Source organism: Eleutherodactylus coqui, chromosome 6 (genome assembly GCF_035609145.1).
Source record: "Eleutherodactylus coqui strain aEleCoq1 chromosome 6, aEleCoq1.hap1, whole genome shotgun sequence".
Classification (NCBI taxonomy): Eukaryota; Metazoa; Chordata; class Amphibia; order Anura; family Eleutherodactylidae; genus Eleutherodactylus; species Eleutherodactylus coqui.
In genome coordinates, this window is record NC_089842.1 from 163,031,005 (window position 1) to 163,054,480 (window position 23,476).

Consider the following 23,476-nt stretch of genomic DNA (forward strand, 5'->3'; position numbering starts at 1 on the left):
TTTTTCAACAGCCCCCCCCCCCCCCCCGTTCGGCGCGAGACAAACCCGATGCAGGGACTTTAAAAAAAAAAAACGCACAGCGCTTACCTGAATCCCCGCGCTCCGGTGACTTCTTACTTACCCGGTGAAGATGGCCGCCGGGATCTTCTCCCTCGGTGGACCGCAGGGCTTCTGTGCGGTCCATTGCCGATTTCAGCCTCCTGATTGGCTGGAATCGGCACGTGACGGGGCGGAGCTACACGGAGCCGCTCTCCTGCACGAGCGGCCCCATTGAGAAAAGAAGAAGACCGGACTGCGCAAGCGCGTCTAATCTGGAGATTAGACGCTGAAAATTAGACGGCACCATGGAGACGAGGACGCCAGCAACGGAACAGGTAAGTGAATAACTTCTGTATGGCTCATAATTAATGCACAATGTACATTACAAAGTGCATTAATATGGCCATACAGAAGTGTATAGACCCACTTGCTTTCGCGGGACAACCCCTTTAAGCTATACATTCAATGGAGGCCATCCACAAGATGTGAACAGAGCCTTATAGTGTACTATCTGTATTAGAGATGCCTCTAAACAAGTCTCATATGACTGTGCTCCTGCTGTTGACCTCCCCTACGTTTAGGATCCTTTTACATGATTATCGTTCAATATAAATGCATCTCCCAACTGGACTAGTGAGAATTTGTTTACTTCTCGTTTGTCTGTACTTTCTGCTTGCAGAAAACTGAACGATGGATCAGCCCAGAAAAGAACAGGCAGTTGTTCTATCATGAATTGCCACGAACGATTGTCGCTGAGACGACCTGTCGGACATCTGCGCCCTACAAGTTGTCCCTCTGGTACCTAAGCTCTTCCTCCTTCTATCCCATTGGAACTATCCGATTCAGAGTCAGCAAGCAAAGGAATGACATAAGCAGAGCTGACAGTTATTAGGCAAGGTAAAGTCCCCTGGTGCAAGCTCTAAGTCATGACCGACTCCTAGGTTGATGTCACATCGTGACGTTTTCTTGGCAGACTTGCGGGGTGGTTTGCCATTGCCTTCCCCGGTCATCTGGGTACTCATTTTACTGACCTCAGAAGGATGTAAGGCGGGGATTGAACCTGCAACCTTCAAGTCGTGAGCGAGAGCTTGGAACTGCATTCTGCAGCCTTAACACTCTGCGCACAGTTATTACAACACTACAATATATTATACTGCAGTTATTACAACACTACAATATACCCTGTCATAGAGGGTCATGCAGGCAACTGCAAACAGAGGCAAACTGTGTGAGAGGAGAAAAATCACATTAGAACTGTAGTTCTTCACATTCTCACCCACTGCAAACAACCACTATGGGGCTGGGCATAATCATGAAAATGAATTACTTCTGAGCTCCTGGAGAGCATTCAAGCACTTTTCTGTAATTTTTAGAAAATCGGAAAACCCCTTCAAGTAGAACTTTTGTGCATATAATGTCTATAATGACCTAATGGCTGCAATTCCACAGAGTTATCCCTTTGCCTCAGCCAGGGCCCTTAGCCAACTTTTGATTGCGGTAAAATCATGTGCCATCACGAAACATCATTCTCTACTGGAGAGAATAAAGACGTGTCGCCCGAAAGAATTCCAACATGTCACCTGAAACTTTTTCACCTAGAGGAAACCATCGGGGCAACTAGCCCTAAAGTCACTGTGGAGCCCTAATCTGCTCTTTAGTATTCCATATTCATGGATCTGATGATGTCACTGATCCCTGGTCAATTGATAGGCTGCATTCTCATTCACCGACATTCGGACCCATTAAATATCTATATATAGGCAATGTGTCCATTTCAAGCAGGAAACATAGTTCTTGAACAAACATTTTTAGCTCCTGTACAAAGGTCCGTTGCACTTTCCTCGACTTAACCAATGAATTGCATCGCATCCCAGTGACCTATGATGCAAGAGGAAATGGATTGGGGGGGAAAAAGACATATAGATAAATAGTAATAGGATGGTTATATATTTCCAGAATAAACTGCATGATGAACACGTGGTTTGCCATGCATAATTATTTCATGACCCTCTATAAGAAATCCATTTTATCAAATATAGGATAGCACTGCAGGACATTATATAGTCCGGACATAAAGAACACATTAAAGACATATAGGAAACTTTCCATATCTTGACAGGACGGATTCCACTCTGCGCTTGAAAAAAAAAAAAAAAATCCCGTCAAGACACAGAAAGGCGGATACATCTGTTAGAGCACATTTCCTCCTAAAATTAAAGTTGTAATATTTAAGTCCTTCGTTGGTCTCGACTTAGATTAAAAAAGTTATTCCTTTAGTAATATCTTTTTCTGGGCAAGAAAGGCAATAACCAGAAGGGCTGCCATTACAGCTCGCCACATCAACCAGTTCTGCCAGACTGGTGAATGTCAAATCTACCCACTTATGCCTCACCATATTGCTGCAGGACCAATCAGATTTGCCTCTCAGGAGCCAGGGAAAGCTTAAAGGGAAGTGTAATGGAAGCAATATTCGTTATCACCAACCTTTTCCTGATAGAACTGAGAAAAGGGACAAAAACATTTTAACCCTTTCTAATCCAATTTTGGATTCAGAGTTTCCTAAAAGGCTCTCTTTTTTTGCTGTTATACAACGGTGCCATCTGCTGGCTAAAGTCAGTGTGTGCGTGCCACAGAGGCTCCAACAGCAGAGTGGCTGGCAATAGACGGTAAGAATACCCTGTCGGACGTCTTCTGATATTGGAGCTGTACAACCTTCAATCAGAATGTAGGAAGATGTCAGACAGTGGATTGGAAAGGTTTAAATGAGTGGATTGATGAAGGCGACTCAGGAACTTTAAAGTGAATGTCCAAGTTTAGCATTATATGGCCTTTTAAATTCCAATATCCCACACAAATTAAATTTCTTAATATACCTTTGTTGAATTCATTTCTCATTTTTGTGAAACAGAGCTCCAACTGCACTACATATTGTTAAAGGGAATTTGTCAGCTTCTAGGAGAGATCCCATCATTAGGATTTTCTGTCTGAAACGGTCAACAGAGTGCTTACATTCATGTTTAACACCCCAGACAAGTCTTTGTGTAAAACAGTAAATCATTCCTGACCCTAAAACCCTATATCTTTAAGGCCTTCTATGCTAATGAGCAGTCCCAATCCATGCGGTGGACCACCGGATCCACAAATCAAGGCATCATTACTGTATGTATGGCCTCTTTCTGCAGAATCATCGCCTCTCCCGGTCCACTGACGTCAACATAGGTTGCGATGAAATCCCGTGCTTGAGTTGTGAGGCCCTATATCTCTGTCCATCCTTGTGCCATGCGTAGATCACGAGAGCCAACATGTTCAAGAATCCATAACCTCAACTCACTGCGGCTTGCACAGACATCAGCAGCTTGGGGAGGCAGCAATTCTGCAAATAGGTTGTACATACAGTGATGGTATGGTGACTCGGGACTCTAGCGCCCCCCCCCCCCCATGATAGATCATTAGCATAGAAGGCGCCAAAGATTGAATGTAAGTTTTTAGGCTCAGGAACGATTTACTATTTTGTACAAGGACATGTCCGTGGTGTGTTAAAGATGACTGTAAGCAGTTTCAGTCCGAAAAGCCTGACAACAGGTTCCCTTTAACTTTACATCTAAGCAAGAGATTTGGAGCTTGATAGCGGGAAAAAAGAGCTTCAGCTGCTAAAATATTATGTTAAATCAAATTCTGACCCTAGTTAGAAGGGCGTTGAAAGGGGGGCATTTACTTTATATCTGCTGCAATTTATTTCATTTTTTTTTAACTTTAGGAGGAAATGTGTAAGAAAGAGCACCAACGTAAAAGCTATCTGTACTCAATGTAAACTTATAACTTCAGGATCAGCGGTACGCAGCGACTTCCTCCCACACACTACAACTGCAATGGTTGATAGGTACTTTGGAGCGTAGGCTGGTTGGGAAAAATCACTGGCTATACAAGTGTGAGCATACGCTGCACGCATTCGCCAGGCACACAATCTTCCCTGGATCTCCGCATCTTCGTAGATCATTTTCCTGGAATCGAGGCCTCGGACGTCCGCTCATGCAGGATTACATTATTACACAATATGCTTATTATGTGCATCAAAGGGCTGTTAGACCAAAGTTACATCGCGAACAGGCCATGCCGGCCGAGTCCAGCCATGTGTCTGAAATAGGGTCATATTTCTGTACAGTATTGAGATAGGATGACCCTGAGTGACCCCCAACAACATAGAGGTAGTTGTCAATCACCGCCGCTCCAACTCCTGGACAAAAGAAAAAAAAACAAGAATCATAAAAGGTTTCTATTTTTTTATGACTTTACCCTGTATTCTGCATAGAGGCTTAAAGGGGTTATTCCACAAAATGAAGATATGCACTTGATAATTCCAGCAGTCCCATTGAAAATAATGGATCAGTAATGCGGACATGTGACAACTACTCCATTCATTTCTGGGCCCTTGTTCTCATGATCGGTGAGGGTCCCAAAAGTCAGACCTCTACCGATCAGATTCTTTTGGTGATATAATCCTTTGCTGACCTCCTTAAAAAGTGTATTGGTGGTCTTTAACCCCTTAACGAGCGGGTCATAGTGTTTTTACGTCCTGCAGCTGCAGGACGTGTATGGAGGGAGGTAGCGCCGCTATCTCCCTCCATACAGCGCGGGCGTCAGCTGTTTATTACAGCTGACACCCGCGGGCAATAGCCGCGCTCGGCCGTTCGGCCGATCGCGGCTATTAACCCTTTAAATGCCGCTGTCAATTCTGACAGCGGCATTTAAATCCCCCGAACGCTGTTTGAGGGGCCCCCACGGCCCCCCCGCGGTGAGATCGGGGGATCCGTGCAGGTGTCATGGCAGCCGGGGGCCTAATGAATGGCCCCAGGGCTGCCTTAGCAGGCTGCCTATTAAGCCATCCACACAGGGTGGCTTCATAGACTGCCTGTAAAAAAGCAGTATGACGTAATGCTATAGCATTACGTCATACTGCAGGAGCGATAAAAGCATCGCATGTTAAAGTCCCCCAGGGGGACTTCAAAGTAAAGTAAAAAAAGATCAATAAAGTTTTTTAAATTGTAAAAAAAAAAAAAAAAAAAAAGTTATAAAAGTTTAAATCGCCCCCCTTTTGCCATATCAATTACTAAAAAAATCAAAATCATAAAATAAAAATATGTATTTGATATCGCTGCGTCCGTAAAAGTCTGATCTATCAAAGTAGTGCATTATTTGTTCTGCACGGTGAACGTCGTCCGAAAAAAAAAATTAAAAACGCCAGAAATGCATTTTTTTAGTTACCCTGTCTCCCAGAAAAAACGCAATAAAAAGCGATCAAAAAGTCGTATGTATTCCAAATTGATACTATCGGAAACTTCAGGACATCCCGCAAAAAATGAGCCCTTGCTCAACTACGTCGACGGAAAAATAAAAAAGTTATCGCGCGCACAAAATGACCGCAGAAAATAATTGAAAAAAATGTAATATCTTAAAAAAAAATACAAGTACTACAGCAAAAACAATACTATATAAGTTTGGTATCGTAGCAATCGTACTGACCCATAGAATAAAAATATCAGGTCGTTTTTGTTGCAGTTTGTGCGCCGTAGAAACAGGACGCACCGAAAGATGGTGGAATGTCGTTTTTTTTTCCATTTCTCTCCGCTAAGAATTTTTAAAAAGTTTTTCAGTACATTATATGGTACAATAAATAGTGCCATTGAAAAATACAACTCGGCCCGCAAAAAACAAGCCCACATACAGCGACGTCGATGGATAAATAAAGGAGCTACGATTTTTTAAAAGGGAGTAGGAAAAAACAAAAAAAAATGGAAAAAAGCAAAAAAGCCTGGTCACTAAGGGGTTAATATTGAGGATAAATGTTAGCATTTCTTTACAACTACTTGCAAATTCCTTAAAAAGTAATGGCAATTTTAACTAACTTTTGACATGTCATATACACATGTTAAAAGTTTTGATCAGTGGGGGTCTCGTTGGGGGGCTGTAGATCCCTTTCGGTGGCCTTTGTTACTTACCGGCTTCTTCAAGCTGCTGAAGATGGCCAAATAGAGGTCTATAGAAGATATTTATACGCCTCTATACACCCGTCTTCAGTTGACAGGAGGAGCTAGCAAGCAATGAAGATGGACGAAAGGAAACTGCGTTTGGGTGAGTGCTCCAGCCCCCCATTCTAGCAATCAGCAGAGGACTCAGCAGCGAGACCGCCCCCCATATCAAAACTTTTGACATGTCTCTATGACATGTCAAGAGTGCAGTTACTCATTAGGAATCCTTCACTTTATGTTTTCTTCTGTAATATAGTTAGATGGATAGATAGTATATATACACATATACTCTTAGGAACAGGATTATTTACTAGGTTTTCCCAAAAGAAGGGCAGCTGATTAAACATTCAGAGGAATGCAAGGCAACTATTCATGTCTGTGATTATTCTCACCTGTCCTGGGTTCTGTCATCGGTCTACATACTGTCCACTGATTTTGATGGGGGTCAAACCTCTCAATGCTTGATAAGTGGGACACTCCATTGTGTCCACCTACTACAAATACAAAACCCAGCATAACGCTCACTCCAAAATTAATCCTCTTATCGGCCATCGGAGCCACCATCTCCCAGGAGTCTTTAGCGGGATCGTATCGTTCCACACTAGGAAAGACGAGAGAAAATGAGTTGGACCAAGTACACACAAGTAACTGCAGCGTCTCTTCTGCTTCTTCATGTTACACTGGCCATATATTGCCGAGACTACAGTCAATTAGGGGATTGGCCGTTATTATGGGCAGACATGATAGATGAAATTATTCATTTTTTTGAATAAAAGCATGGAGATAATTCATTGGATGAATCAGCCGGAATATTCCAGGTCATCCAACATTTGTCTTGTGTCAGTTTTAGGTTATGTTTACATGTAGAGGAAACGCTGCAGCAAATTCCGCAGCAATTCTGTATCCGCAGATGACTTCAGAAGATACGACGCTCCCCTCGGCTGTCGGTGCTCCCTGGCAGCCTGTAGAGAACGCAGCGCCACTCGTCAGGTGATGCCACTTTCACATCACCTGACCAGCGGCGCTGCACTTACTACAGGCCATTTTGACTCTGTTTTCAATATGGAAATGCTGCAGAATTTTCAGCTGCGTGTAAACTTACGCTAAAACGGGTTTTTCCGAGATTTAAAATCTCACAGTGAGCAGATAAATGAAAAAGGAAAATGAAAAAACAACCAACAACAGTACTCAACTCTTAAATGTCTCGCTAAGCCGGTCCCAGAAGCTCCTGTAGTTAAGGTAACTGCTGTAGCCATGTTCATGCACACATGACTGTGATTGGCTAATATAGTTACATGAGGCTATTCGTTCCTTTCCTTCACTCACATGGCATACTCCCCAGGCAGTCTACTTACCGCATTTTCTTCCCACCGATCTTCTCCTGTCTCCTGCAGTCCCCGGGTCACCTCACCTCCAGGCGTCCGGATCCTCTTTTTCTGGTGAAAAAGAGTCCATTCCTTACATTTCTCTTCCTGCCAGACAATGTGTGCTACGTCACTAATGACGTAGCATTTACAGCCTAGCAGAGAGTGCCGAGCTATTGCTGAGACTGCACGCATGCCTGGCATTCTTCTTCCTGCCTGGCAATGTACCCAGTGACTAGGGTCGTAGCATTCACAGCCTAGTAGGGAGTGCCAAGCTATTAGAGACAGTTCACATGTGCAGTCTTTGCAATAGCTTGGCACTAGTAACGTAGCGTACATTGCCAAGCAGAAAGAATGCAAGGAAAGGGCGCTTCGTTACCGGAAGAAGAGGATCCAGCTGGAGGTGAGGTGACCCGGGGGACTGCAGAAGATGCGGTAAGGAGTCTGCCTTGGGAGTAGGTAAGTATTGATTTTTTTATTTTTAATGACAAAACCCCTTCAAATGGGTGTTCTCATCCACTGCTTGTTATAACAGATTGGAAACGCTGTGCGAGACTGCTTCCATAACTTGGGAAGTTACAAGAACTGCGTAGCGTGCTGTGCTTGACTGTTTCCGACGCTCCCATTCACTTCAATAAGAGCTACGGAAACAGCTCTGTGCTAAGTGCTCAGCTCTTTCCAACAGGTGTTTGGAACAAAATAGCCAGGTTTTAAGGTAAATCCCCCACATTCCTCTGTTACTCCTCTGGGAAATGTAAAAATAAATTGTCAACTGGGCTTTATTAGTCCCTTTTCATTAGGATGGCATTGTCCAATCAGTACTGACAGATTAAGTCTATACAGGGACATGCCACACTGATTAAATTGACAACTCAACATTACCATTCATATATTTCCAGAAGAAATAACACAATATAGAGATCAGAGAAAAGATGCTTCAAAATGGTTATTTCATTGGGAATACAATAATTATCAAAAGCAGACATGTCAGGGGGGGTGACAGCTCTTTAAAGGGAACCTGTCACATCCCACAGTACCATAAACAAAGTCATGGTGCTGTTAGGGGACGTGACAGGGAGCCAGGTGATGTATTTTTTATTCTTACGCACTCGCTGGTTCCTGAGGTGCCCGCCACTGAAGATCGCACACGGCACTAAAAATACACAAAGCTGCATGCGCTTTCAATCATAGTCTATGGGAAAGTTTATGGTGCTATAGGGAGGTGCCATCTGCTGGACAGAGCCAGTACTGCGGTATGGGACATGCTAGAGAGGCCCCCCGACAACAGAGCGGCCAGTAATCTACAGTAAGAATACCCTGCCGGATGTCTTCAGACATCGGAGCTGTACAGCCTTCAATCAGAATGTCTTGAGACATCAGATAGTGGATTGGAAAGGGTTAAGCTCAACTGAATCTTTTTTCAATATCATGTATGGCAGCTCATCTAGTCAAATGAAGGGGGAGGCATTATATTATTACAGGCAACATAGAAACATAGGTCCATGGGCAAATCCTTAAAGAGCTATTCCTGGATCAAATTAGTTGCATGAGATAAGAAAACGCCCGCTTTTCCACCCTGAAACAGCACCAGTCTTATGAACAGGTTATGTCCGGTATTGCAACTGAGCCAATTTACATATATATGGCTAAACTGCAATGTGAGACATCAGCCATTGACAAGACTGGCCCTGCTTCTCGGTAATAAAGCCCCTGCTGTACTACAACTTCTTTATGACTTGTGTTTCTACTAATACTACATAACCTCCTCTTTATTGCAGGTATCCATTTACACACAGAAGTTGTTCCCTAACAACCGTGTATTTATAAACGTATAACCCCTCGTGGTTTATTATCAAGGGGATGCTCATATGACTAAACAGGGTAAACATAAGACAATCCTACAATGTATACCTGTTCATGTGAGCGGGCCCATAGCCTCCAATAGCATAAATCATCCCATCCAGGACGGCACCTGCAAAGCAACTTCTAGTTTTAATCATTGGAGCGACCGGCTGCCATTCTTTAGCCTTCGGTATATATTTTTCGACAGATTGTAGACATGACTGTCCATCATATCCACCTAAGGCATAAAGTTCTCCTGCTAAGACCACCGCCCCAAGGGTGCTCCGACACTCATTCATTCTCTCCACCGATGTCCATGTGTTGGTTACGGGGTCCCAACACTCCACAGAGCTCTCATGCTTTCTGTAATTGATGCCCTGCCTCATATGAGTGGCGATGCCCCCAACAACATATACTTTCTGGTCCAGAGTGCACAGTCCAAACTCATAGCGGGGGGAGCCAAGAGGGGCCAGTCCTATCCACGAATCGTCCTGGGGAAAATACATCTCCATGCTGGAAGAAATAAGAGTATTAACCAAATACGTATGAAAAAATCTGCAAACTTTTCTACTAACTTCTATTATCATATCCTGACAGAATCATGCAGTTCTCTCGCGATGCGACAGTGCTGCTAATCACATGTATGTGAAGCCCATGCTTTCCAATGGGTTCCTTCACATTAGAGATGTTTTGTAGGTTGCTACATTGCAGTAAAGAAAAATATTCAGCATGCTGCAATTTGCGATGTTTTGTAGCCCATGTTGCTCTGTGGGCTACAAAACATTGAATGGCTCCGATTGGTTCATCGAGCGCTGCAGTGATTGGTTCTCAAGCGCAACGACTCAGCCAATCACTGCAGTGCTCGAGAACCAATCAGAGCCAGTGCTTCCTGGAGGTTTTGTTTTTGAACTCCCCGACTAGAAAACGCTGGCTGAAGACTGCAGAGAAGAGTGTCGGAGCTTCGGAAGAAAAGTGTCCCCCCCTCCCTCCTGAAAATCACAGCGGAAGAAGTCCCATGACTTTGTAGCGCCACAAAAATCGCAAGAACAGAACACAGCTGTGATAGCGCTGTGATTTTCTCGTGGCAATATCGCTGTTGCCCGTGTGAAAGAGGCCTTACCATGCCCTTACTAGAGTAGGTTTTTGTCCAATATATAAATCCTGAATGCGGTTACACTTAATTGTGAAATGCCTTAAATAAGTCAACATCTGATTCCTCCTCTCACCCAATTTTCTATAATTCTTGTAAAGTTTCTGTTGCTGAAAATCAGTTGATTTCATCTGCATGGGATTGTTTTGGTGGCACGCACAAGGATTTCTGCAAGCCCCATTCAGATGAAAGGAACAGGCGCAGAAACGTTATGCAACAAAAATTTCCACGTGTGAATATATCACAAAGCTTTGTTCTCAAACTTCCCTTAAAATTATGTGTGGGAGTCCAGATCTCTCACTATATTGCCAAGGATCTGACACTCAGTAGATAAAGGCATTTTACATATAAGTGAATCTTGGGAAATTGGGGAATCTTCAGGACCCATGTCACACTGAAATGTCAAACATCTTTAACCAGTCAACATCTGGTCATTGGTGAGACCTGGGCCCCCAAACAATTCTAAGGGACATTGAGGAACAAACCCTCGGGGTACGTTCACATGTTGCTGATTTACTGTGGATTTTGTTGCAGTTTCACTCTTTCAACAGAATTCAAATTAAAAAGGATATAATCTACAGGAGATCTGCACCAAAATCCACAACATGTAAACGCACATTTATGGTATGCTTACACACCGCAGATTTGTCGTCGAAATTTCTACATCTGTTGCTTCCACCTGAATGGGGCTTAAATAAATCCACGCTGCCACCAAAACAATCCCATTCAGATGAACAAAACTGATTGTTAGTGTAAGAATCTTTAAAGACTTATGGAAAATGGGAGAAGAAAAAAAAGAAGGAGATAGGGTTTCTTCTTTAAGGGCAGGGTCTACTTTTTTTGAGGATTCTTTAGGTCCCCTGAATTCAACATGCCAAAGGTTCAATATATATTTGTGCGAAATTCCCCTTTAAAGGGGCAGGTCTACCTTTTCAACATTTTTTTATTCCAATGTTAAGACTATTTGCTAAGTTCCTTATTTTAATTGAAAATCTAGCATTTTGTGGCTACATCTCCTATGTAGACCTATGTGTCTCCATAGAAACAGACTACAAACAAACCAAGCTGATCTGGTAATCTGATCCTGCAGTCATAGTTTCAGAGGATGAGAAAGGATCAGACTACACAGGGTTTGTTTGTAGTCTGTTACTATGGAGACACATAGGTCAGCATAAGAGCTATGTATGCAGAACAGTAGGAAATATTTATTGAAGCCCATGATAAGTGCAATAAAAAAAATTGTGAAGGTGGACCTTCCCTTTAAAGGGGTTGTACCAGAATAAACTTATCACCTATTCACAGGATAGGTGATAAAAGCCTGATTGGTGGGGGGGAGGGGTGGGTGGAGAAAAGTCTCACTGCCTGATTGGTGAGGGTCATCAATCCCGAGAATGGGGCTCCTGTGTCTCCCTCTTCTTGTCACTGTACCCACCCGCAGTGACGTCACGCTAAATGGACAGGGGCTGAGCAAGCAAAGCTGCCAAGAGTACAAGCACTTGACTATTGCCAACCATTCCCCTGAAAACGAATGCAGCGGCACAGTCTATGCTCAACCGCCGCTCCATTCATTCTCCTCACTGTGGCGGGTGCAATAAACCCATGGTGAGGAAGAAGGTGGTGGAAGGGGGGGGGGGGAGGGGATGGATTGACACAGGCCGTCTCGTTCTCCGGATGGGTGGGCACCTCAGTGGTGAGACCCCTACCCATCAGACTTTTATCACCAACCCTATGGATAGGTGATAGAAGTCTATCCTAGTACAACCCCTTTAAGCGGTAAAACATACATGAACCTACCTATCGAGGCAATTAAACAGTCCAGCTTTCCCTCCCACCGCACAAAGCACTTTGGGAGCACAGCGCGGCTGTGTCTTTAGCACCGTCTGATGGGAGAGTCTATGTTCAGGCATAAAATGGTATTTCAGAGCTTCGTTCAATAAGTGTTTACATGTGTGGTCATCGCGTATAAGGTGATTAGCTTCGTAGAGCCGGGTAAGAAATTTGACACTCAGCAACGGCAGACGGACACAGTGCAACAACTGAGAGAGGAACTTCTGGCGCTCCTGCACGTCATACTTGATCCAGGCCTCGAGTGCATAAAACACACTTTCCTCATTCACAACATTCAAACAGTCATTGGAAACGATCTCGTGTAGCTCGGCATTTGTCAACTCAAAAAATTCTTCTGTCTGGCAAACGTCCTCAAAGTTCTGGCAAATAAACTTGTTGGCAGCTAAGTAGAGTTCATGGCAGCCGTACGTATCGGCAAAACGGGAGATCCCGATACAATTGCCCACGTCAAGCTGGCTCTCCAAGAACGCACAGCATTCCTTGAGCACGAGCTTGATCTGCAGCAGGTTTGCAGCTGGAAGAAGGGATTCCACCGTTTCTTGGGAGATGAAGACGGTTCCTGTGTAGGCATACTCTATGATGGCCTGGAGGGCGGCCTCGTCGACACATTGAAACTCCACCTGCGAATTCTCTTTCTCCGAAAGATTTCCTGTAAACATGGCTTTGAAGTAAGGGCTGATGCTGGCGAGCACCACTTTATGGGCATGTATCTTGACATCGCCCACCTGGAGGACAATATCGCAGAGCTCGTGATGCTGGCGGAGGAGATTCAGACCCTGCAGAAGCTGTTCTGAGTGCAAGTGGGTAATGTTGGCAAGCATGTAGGACTGAGAGGACTGGTCCATCTGAAAGCAGAAGCGGATTTCATGGTCAGGTACTTTGTGTAAACAGCAACAAAAATTTACAATGGTCTAAAAAAGTAACCCAAATAAAACATTATCTGTTAACTAGGCAATTTTAAAAGTCAAAATTAATTAAAGGGGTTTTGTCATTAAAAAAAAAAAAAAAAATTCTATACTCACCTATTCCTCCACAGGCTGTCTCCTTACGGCATCTTCTCCTCCCTGAGCTTCTCCAGTGCACCAGGTTACGGCACCTCCAGCCGGCCGGCTTGTTATGAAGCTGGCATTCCTCACATTCTTCTTCCTGAGGTCAGTGAAGGTCACGTCCCTAGCTAGGAAGGAATGCTGATCTATTGCTGAGACAGCGCATGAGTAGTCACTACAATAGCTCGGCACTCCCCGTGCTAGGCTGTGATCTAGTGACGTACCGTACAGTACCGTACATTGAGTGTACGTAACATCACAGGAAGCAGAAGAATCGGCCAGCTAGAGGGAAGGTGACAAGAAATGAGCGAGCGTACTCGCTAAGGGCAAATACTCAAGCGAGTATTGCCTTTTGCGAGTACCTGCCCGCTCGTCTCAAAAGATTCGGGTACCGGCGGGGGTGAGCGGTGAATTGCATGAGTGGGGAGTGGGGAGGAGAGAAGAGAGAGATTCCCCCCCGTTCCTCCCCGCCGGCACCCAAATCTTTTGAGACGAGCGGGCAGGTACTCGCAAAAGGCAATACACGCTCGAGTATTTGCCCTTAGTGAGTACACTCGCTCATCTCTAGAGGTGACCCCTTCGGGACTGCAGGAGACAGGAGAAGATAGGTAAGATGAAGATCTGGTAAGTAGACTGATGGGGAGGAAAAGGTAAGTACAGATTTTTTTATTGATTTTCTTTCATGACAGATGGGAATTTTGATATCAGCAAAAAAATGTTATCCTTTCTGTAGCAATTACTCATGGTTTTCAAGATCTTTGCTTGCTGTCATTCAGTGGAATACCTTCATTGTTTACTTTCAAGAGCTTAAAAACATGTCCTGGTCATATGCTGAAGCCCTAGGTACATGGCTCGGTAACTGTAAGCTGAAGCATATTGTGTATCCTCAGGGACACAATCAGTGGCGTCCTGTAAACCTGCCCGGTGACCTCTACATTAGAAGCCCACGTGACCGGTTTATAGGATGTCACCAGGTCTTTTGGCCGGGTGATGTCGCCTGTCAGATGCCATGGCACCGGACTCCGGAAGCACAGTCCAGTCCAGTGCCACAGCGAGTATATTACTTTTATATAGTTTTGGGCTATAAAGGACTCCAAATACCCCTTTAAACCTAAGAAATATACTGTATAAAGAAGTCTTCTCTGTTAGTCCCAGGAGATCAGCCATTACCACCCTCCTCCTCCTCACTGTCCTGCGTCTATCTGTAAGCCAACTGGCTGCAGCAGGAGCCTCTCCTCTCTGTAATAGTGCAAACGGATGATTGTGCCCCAGACCCATAGATAATTCCCACCCTCTCAGACAAAGATGGAGCAGGAGATTAAGCCCTTTGTTTTCAGCTGGATTTCTAGAAGACGGTTTGTCAGCCGGCAGCATTTCTGCACGATAGTAACTCAAACAGTGAGGACAACAATATTGCTTTCATTTTTATAAAGCCTTTCCAAGCTGAGGGTTTCTGTAGGATTCCTACTGAATGACGGAAAGCAGAAAAAAACGATGCGGAAAGTACTTTAGAAAATTGTATATTGCTTTATTATAGAAAGAATAATCTTTATTTGGGAAGATTGAAGTAACCCTTTAACTGGCTGATCTGGTCATAATGCAGAATATTTTAGGAATGGACTCCAGCAGAGAAAAAACAGCTAAAATGTTCCTATGGCAATCCTCTGCAGAGACCCAATCTAGTTGTAGGACAACACTAAGGCCTCATGTCCACGGGGAAAATCAGGCCCGCCGCGGATTCTTCATGTAGAATCCGTAGCGGGTCCCTCCTGCCCCGCGGACATGAGGCCTAAAAATCAGAATAAACTCACCTGTCTGGACGCTGCGGATCTTCCTTCCTTTGCGGCCAGATCTTCTTTCTTTGGCCCGGCGGATATGCTCGGCATGCCGGTTGCGTGCCGCGCGCACGCGTTGGGCACATCCGCCGGGCCGAAGAAAGAAGTTCCAGCTGCGAAGAAGGGAAGAACCGCATCGTCCGGAGCAGGCGAGTTTAATTCTGGTACGGGTCTCCCGCGGATCCGGACTGATTCCATTGGCTTCGATAGAAGCCTGCGGGAGACCCGCACTAAAATGGAGCATGTCCATTTTTTTTCCCGCATGCGGATCCGCGCCTGACAGGAGAAATGACATCCGCAGGTATTTAACTACCTGCAGGTGTCCAATGCATCCCTATGGGGCGCGGATCCGCATGCGGAAAAAAGGCTGCGGATTTTAAGCCCGTGGACATGAGACCTAAGGGAACTCAGACCCTAAACACAGTCGGGTACACAGCATATATACCTGCTGAAAAAATGCAAGAAAGCTCATGAATTTCTTCGGCATGTCCATTGAATATGCAGGTTCTGTGCGTATTCTCGCAGTCTTCAATGGTCTATTTTAGTACGTAACATGCACCAAAGTAGCACAAGTTGCTTTTTTTTCCTTTTCTTTTTAACACAAACGAAAGTCGCATATACTCATCTGACTACCCCAATGTATATCAATGGCGATTCGGCACAGCATATTATACAAGTAATACACTGCGCAAATATGCCCATATGAATGTATACTGTATATATTACATTACATGAAGCATTTATTCCACAGGACAATCTGCATTCTAACTAGATGAAAAACCACAGGCAATTCCGGCGTTCTAGCCCATTTCAGAAGTCTCCAGATTTCCGCTTTGTTCCTTAATAACTGAACATGTACCGTGTTTCCCCAAAAATAAGACAGGGTCTTATATTAATTTTTGCTCTTTTTTACATGTATATCTGCCTGGACACCATTTAAAAATCCTGCTAGGGCTTATTTTCAGGTCAGGGCTTATTTTCAGGGAAACAGTATCACAAGTAACTACAGATGTGGTAGAGAGAAATTTCATCTAAGGCCCAATATCCACGGCACGAGCGGATATTCAATGCGGATATCTGCAGCGGATGCACTGCGGATCATCTTGAAAATGATTTTTTTAATGGCTTGCAGGTGATGGCGGATTGTGCGTTTTCATCTCCCGTAGAGATTAATGGAGCACGCTACGATTTTAGATCCGCGCGGGGGATCCGCAAAGCATGTAAAAATCATATCTGCAGGGTTTAATTCAGTTGCGGACACCCCATTGTTTCCTGTAGGCGGCTAGAGCTGCGGATTTAATAAATCAAATCAGCACGTGGACATTGGGCCTAAAGTTTTAAGGACACAACATTTAAGCATCCTGATAAAGGTTACATTGATACCTTGCGTTAAGAGCGCCTCAACTTACAAGCTTTTTGACTTGAGGGCAGGCTCTCTCCCGAATTTAGCTTTGACTTAAGACCAATAACTTGGGTTAAGAGCCTTGCTTTCAATGGGGCTGCCGCTGCTGCTGCCGGCAACCCCACTAAAAGCCATGGCCTGCCGGCAACCCCTGCAGTGATTTTCGGGGAAGGGTTTTAATTATAAGCCCTGAAAATCATCCCTAGCTGTAGTAAAAAATATATACTCACCTGTCCGCTGCTGCCGGGGCTCAGCCGTGTCTAGCCACTGCTTGTTCTCCCTGCATTTTTAATCCGCGCCTGTGGAAAAGCTTCAGAGCAGTGCAGCGGGAACAAGCGGCGGCTAGACACGCCTGAGCCCCAGTAGACACGTGAGTATATATTTTATTTATTTTTTTACTGCAGCTAGGGATGATTTCAGGAAAGGGCTTATATTTAAAGCCCTTCCCCGAAAATCACTGAGGGGATGCCGGCGTACTATTGCTTTCAATGGGGCAACGTCATCCCCATTGAAATCAGTGGGAGAGCTTCGCGATCCGGAATGGATTAATGGCTTTTCCATTCATTTCAATGGGGAAACTGGTTTTGAGATAAGAGTGTTTTGGGTTAAGAGCTCTGTCACAGAATGAATTAAACTCTTAACCCAAGGCACCACTGTATAAGGCTTTGTTCACACTGTTTGTTCTATACGTTGCAGGTATACACCGTATACCATTATATAGCAACGCACTGACAGATCAGTCATGGCCACAATGTAAAAAACGTATACCTTGCTGTGTACATTTTTTGCCAGGGGTCATAGTAAATTAAAGGGCAATCTGCTGCATGCTCTCCTGATGTAGGCCGGGGGGACTCAGCTTTAGTTCCTGTTGTGTAAATGGGGGCTTATGGCTACATTTGGTGAGTGCGCTGAAAACTGAAGTTATACAAGTTTCCAGGTTAACTATCTACAACCCCAGGCAATACACCGAGGTCAGTACCGGATTTATACCCCAGGGACATGCAGATTTCTTAACAGGGTCCCAAAGACCCCTGCATGAATGAAGAGGAGGACATGAATGTGCACTACCGCTCCATTCATTTCAACGGGAATGCCAGAGACTGCGGAGGACAAACTACACTCCATTTATGGGGACCTTCAGGACCCCTATTCTCAGGACTGGTGGGGGTCTCAGAGGTTGGACCCCTACCAATCCTAAAGCTTTCTCCTGTTCTGTGATTAGTGCATAATGTTATATCTTGGCACACCCCTTTTAAGTAATGCATGATTTAACTAAATAAAGCCAAACTTTTGAGGGCACTGCTCCTAACCCCCAACACCCTCTGCAGCATTCGTATCCTCACACTACACAGCACTTTGTGCCCAAGAATCCTGTAAATATATCATTTACGTATGAACACGCACTTAATGTTTCTGGCCTACAATGCATATAGCCAACTCCGACCCATCAGACCACCAACTGATTTGGCATGTATCACCTATGCAGAGGACAGAATGCCTCAGGATGGAATACCCCTTTAATGGGGTTCACAACATAAAGACTATAACAGACCTGCTGTTTCCTGGACGCACAGATATTGTAGAGCTCAAATAGAAGGAGCCCAGCGTCCGATAATTCCTGGTTCGCTATGTAACCAGTTATGGAGGTTGGATTCTGCTCGTACCAGAATTACAAGTTATCCCAAGTCCAAAGGATAGGGAATACCTTGCTGATCACCGCTGAGACCCCCATCAATTCCGAGAACGGAGTACCGTGTGCCCCATCCTCCTCATATGGGCTTAAAATACAATATGGCCTCATTCACCAACAAGCGACATAAGCCATATTTACACAAAGGGGTTTGCATGCATTCTGTCCGATAGTGATATGGACAGAACTTAAGGACCAGGGTGTTTTTCTCCAAAAGGACCAGACACGTTTTTAGGGATTTTACCCATTTGGTGGTTTTATTGCTACATAAATTTTTTAATTTCACACTTTTCCTCTGTAACTGGAGCACCCATAAGAGCCTCAGTTACAGAAGAAAACATCCCCCTGTAGTGGCAGTAGTCACTAATAGAGCTGATCAGGGTCTGCTAGGACCCTAAGGGAGTCAGTGCGCACCCAGCAGTCACATGACCACTGGGTTGCATAGCAGATGCAACACTTCAGTTTTCTCTCTTGACTACATAGTGTTCACTGAGCGCTATGTAGCCTGTAAAGGAGAAGGCAGAAGCAGTTAAAAAACGTTTTCCCTTTTCCTCCGGGTCCTCAGCTGTGACTAACAGCCGAGGACCTGACCAACTCCTGCTAGATTGCAGGAACAGGACCTTAAATCCCACGCCGGGATTAAAACTCAGGACCAAGTGCCATGAATGTACTGTACTTGGTACGTATCAATGTGTTTATTGATGTGAGCGGTTTTTCTCCCAGACCAGTGGTATGAGATAGAAGAATCGCAGCCTTATCTTTGTGCAATTGTGTTCAGGAATCAGCTATTAGTTTCTATGGAAGGAAAACAAAACATGCCAGTGAGATGCGATTTTTCAACTTTTTTCTACTGAAACAACCCGTAATTTTCACGTAGAGGGATGCATTTTTCTCACAAAACATCACAATCACAGGGAAAAAAACAACTCAGATTTACAAGTGTGTTACTGGTTTGAGCTTCTTGGACTGATATCGCACCCGCCTGTATAAATATGGCTTTAGGTGGTCGTTTCAGATGTCTGGCAAGAGAAATCTGTGATTGGTTCTTCAACCGCTGCTCAGCCAATTACAGCCATTGCGTTGTGGAGGCGGGATTTATGACTTGGCTGAGCCGCAGCACTGATTGGCCAATTCATAAATCCCGCCTTCACAACGTGATGGCTGTGATTGGTTCTTTAACTGCTGCTCAGCCAATCAATCGAGCGCTCAATGAACCAATCAAGGCCATTGTATTGGTTCGTCGAGTGCTGCATTGCTTGGCTGAGCAGCGCTCAAGAACCAATCAGAACTATCGCTTCCTGGAGGCGGGATTTATGAAGGGATCTTCTGTGGGCAGCTGAGGAATGCAATAAGCACACCAGAGCTCTGAAGAGCAGCGGGAGAGACCTGGATCGAGCCAGCTTGGTAATGTATTCATTTTTTTATGTAATAGGGCATAAGCTCGGGGCAAGAGGAGAAATTTATATATATATATATATATATATATATATATATATATATATATATATCCCATGCACTGATGTTTGTTTCTTACCCAAAAAAATTTCAGGAAGGCGTACTTTGCAGATTTTGCTTTCACTTTGAATATCCCTTGAGTGGCTGATCCTAGCCTACCCAACTGCAGGGAATGCCTAAACTTTTCACTCCACCTTTCTTCTCATTTCTCTCTGTTCTCACTCAGTCTGCTGAATCCTGTCTCCACCCCCAGCACATAGGCAATGGTAGACAGTGAGAGGAGGCTGAACCTATAGGCAGAGCATCTAAGTCATGGGAGGAAGCCATGCTGTGTAATAATGTGCTATTATTGGAGCTGAAGCATTACTGAGGAGGGAGTTAACAGAGATGATGTACAAGTGAATGGCGAGGAAGTGGACAGAGGACATCACTGCTACAATATGTCAGGGATACAAGTGAACAGTGAACTCTCAGTGCACAGAGATGGCACGAGTGAACATACAAGTGTGCAGATAGATATATAAACTAGTATGTGCTCCTCCAGCACCACTGAAGTTTACAAACAAGCATCTGATTAAAAACATAGGATTTACATCCAAAAAGAACATCCATGTGGATACTTTATGAGTGCTGAGAACTACACAGGGCTCATTCTGAGGAGTGTTCTGTTGTGCCCCTCCCATCCCTTTTATGATTATAGAGAATAATAAAATACTAATCCTCTTTCTACTCTACAGCACCAATATATATTGACACTACTCTGGACAAGTCAGTGGCATTAAGGCCAGCTGTAAAGAACGGGTTGAATTCCGGATGTGGGATCCCACACCGGAATCCAACCCTGTACCCCGGTTTGTGACCCCGTGTACCTGTCATTTCGTCTTCTCTTCTGTATTGAGGATGGTCCGCATAACTTGCCGCCGGACATGCGCAGAACAGGGTTTTTTTTTTTAAACCTCTGCTTTTCCCGCATCATCGCCTAGTGATGATGCGAAATTCGCGACCTTTGAGCAATGTCAATGGGCGCGGGTTGGACGGCTCTGATTGACTTCAATGGAAACCGTCCGCTCGGAATTCGCAAAAATAAAAGCATGCTGCAATTTTTTTGCGTCAAGTGGAAAATCGCAACCGCTGCCTGCTCGTGTAAGCGGACATGCAGATGCTCTATTAGTTCACATTAGTGCAAAAATGCCAAGGATCGTCCACATGGGAGATGATCATGGATTCCGCAATTCAAACAGCGCTCCGATGTCAGAGGCTGTTCTGCGTATGTTACAGTATGCAGGACAACATCTGAGCGCTGCCCTGTGTGCTGTTAGAAACTATACATACGCAGAACAACCTCTGACATCGGAGCGCTGTCCTGCACAGTGTTACATACTGTACATACGCAGACCAGCCTCTGACATCGGAGCGCTGTCCTGCATAGTGTTACATACTGTACATACGCAGAACAGCCTCTGACATCGGAGCGCTGTCCTGCACAGTGTCACATACTGTACATACGCAGACCAGCCTCTGACATCGGAGCGCTGTCCTGCATAGTGTTACATACTGTACATACGCAGACCAGCCTCTGACATCGGAGCGCTGTCCTGCACAGTGTCACATACTGTACATACGCAGACCAGCCTCTGACATCGGAGCGCTGTCCTGCACAGTGTTACATACTGTACATACGCAGACCAGCCTCTGACATCGGAGCGCTGTCCTGCACAGTGTCACATACTGTACATACGCAGACCAGCCTCTGACATTGGAGCGCTATCCTACATACTGTTACATACTGTACATACGCAGACCAGCCTCTGACATCGGAGCGCTGTCCTGCACAGTGTCACATACTGTACATACGCAGACCCGCCTCTGACATCGGAGCGCTGTCCTGCACAGTGCCACATACTGTACATACGCAGACCAGCCTGACATCGGAGCGTTGTCCTGCACAGTGTCACATACTATACATACGCAGACCAGCCTGACATCGGAGCGCTGTCCTCCGTAGTGTCACATACTATACATACACAGAACAGCCTCTGACATCGGAGCGCTGTCCTGCACAGTGTCACATACTGTACATACGCAGACCAGCCTCTGACTTCGGAGCGCTGTCCTGCACAGTGTTACCTACTGTACATACGCAGACCAGCCTGACATCGGAGCGCTGTCCTGCACAGTGCCACATACTGTACATACGCAGACCAGCCTGACATCGGAGCGCTGTCCTGCACAGTGCCACATACTGTACATACGCAGACCCGCCTCTGACATCGGAGCGCTGTCCTGCACAGTGTTACCTACTGTACATACGCAGACCAGCCTGACATCGGAGCGCTGTCCTGCACAGTGCCACATACTGTACATACGCAGACCAGCCTGACATCGGAGCGCTGTCCTCCGTAGTGTCACATACTATACATACACAGACCAGCCTCTGACATCGGAGCGCTGTCCTGCACAGTGTCACATACTGTACATACGCAGACCAGCCTCTGACATCGGAGCGCTGTCCTGCACAGTGTTACCTACTGTACATACGCAGACCAGCCTCTGACATCGGAGCGCTGTCCTGCACAGTGCCACATACTGTACATACGCAGACCCGCCTCTGACATTGGAGCGCTGTCCTGCACAGTGCCACATACTGTACATACGCAGACCAGCCTCTGACATCGGAGTTATGCAGGGAAATGTGAATGTCGGATGAGGTCCAACTCTGGATTGGAAGGGGTTAAGAGTTTGTTTCTCAAGAACTACAAAGAACGACTTCCTAACATTTTGTGGTAAGAATCTTCAATAAATGGGGCATCTATATAATTATTTTTTTCTTCAGCACTCTCTCTGCATTGGTGCAGCTCCAAACAAAAAATGTTTGTTCCAATTTCACTTTAGCTTGTATTGGCATTAGTGTTAGTAATTAGTTATACCCCCACACATCACTGCGCAGAGGATGACCCCCGCACATCACTGTGCAGAGGATGACCCCCGCACATCACTGCGCAGAGGATGACCCCCGCACATCGCCGTACGCCCGATAGTTTCCAGGATACGAATTATAAAAGCGGATGGTTCTCCGTGACCTTCGGTATATTGACCCCCTGGTATTTCTCGGCCCCGATACCCGATCAGTCTGAAATTTAGGATTTTTATATATATTCTAGGAACAGACAAATGGGCAAAGTTTAGTAAAAATCGGTATTACCACTTGGGCGAATTGTGCTGGAACGACCAACATATAAATTGCGCTGCGAGGTGTCCGCGCCCCAAATTACACATTTCTTGCAACATTTTTGGGACGGATTGTATAATATATTGTAACCTGCAGTGTATGACCGGCGCTGGCACCAGTAAGAAGCAGCCTCCTTCCTGGCAGCACCTATGTGCCAGCTGCGCCCACCACCCTCTGCCACCTACCTGTGTCACCCGGAGACAGCAGAACACACACAAGCTCTCCTCTCCTGTCACAACCCAAACACAGCGGAGAGAGAGAGCGTCACTTCCAGGTCAGCTCGGCCCCGCCCAGAACCTGCGCCGCTCTGTAATGGAGGCCGCACCAAAAAAAAACTACAACTCCCACAGTGCAATGGGCGGCGAAATGTCCTCACGTGAGGAGGGCGGGGCTTTCATTGCTGTTGCTGTAGGAACGGGTGACGGACAGCAGCAGCTCATTCACGCTCCGTGTGTTCACGGCAGGTTACTACAACACTCGGAATAGGCGTGCAGGAAAACCGCGGACCGAGGAAGATTGGCTCTACAGACGTACTGTAGCTCTTTGACGT

The 23,476-nt window shown here is 45.3% G+C and overlaps 1 protein-coding gene across 1 annotated transcript; it reads right to left on the reverse strand.

Moving 5' to 3' along the window:
* Positions 1 to 448: 448 nt before the first annotated feature.
* Positions 449 to 23,165, reverse strand: KLHL28 (kelch like family member 28). Its single transcript, XM_066608107.1, has 5 exons — positions 23,112 to 23,165; positions 12,216 to 13,114; positions 9,341 to 9,784; positions 6,458 to 6,666; positions 449 to 4,273 (listed from the first exon to the last, which is right to left on the reverse strand). Exons 2-5 carry the CDS (start codon positions 13,112 to 13,114, stop codon positions 4,110 to 4,112), a joined length of 1,716 nt encoding a protein of 571 aa, XP_066464204.1. The 5' UTR covers positions 23,112 to 23,165; the 3' UTR covers positions 449 to 4,109.
* Positions 23,166 to 23,476: the final 311 nt, after the last annotated feature.

Excerpts from the sequence above, each read along its gene's own strand:
- KLHL28 (XM_066608107.1), bottom strand. The coding sequence starts at position 13,114 with ATGGACCAGTCCTCTCAGTCCTACATGCTTGCCAACATTACCCACTTG. Across the intron at positions 9,785-12,215 it reads CTGTTTAATTGCCTCGATAG|CATGGAGATGTATTTTCCCC; the intron begins GTAGGTTCATGT and ends TATTTCTTCCAG. Across the intron at positions 4,274-6,457 it reads GATGACAGAACCCAGGACAG|GAGTTGGAGCGGCGGTGATT; the intron begins GTGAGAATAATC and ends TCTTTTGTCCAG.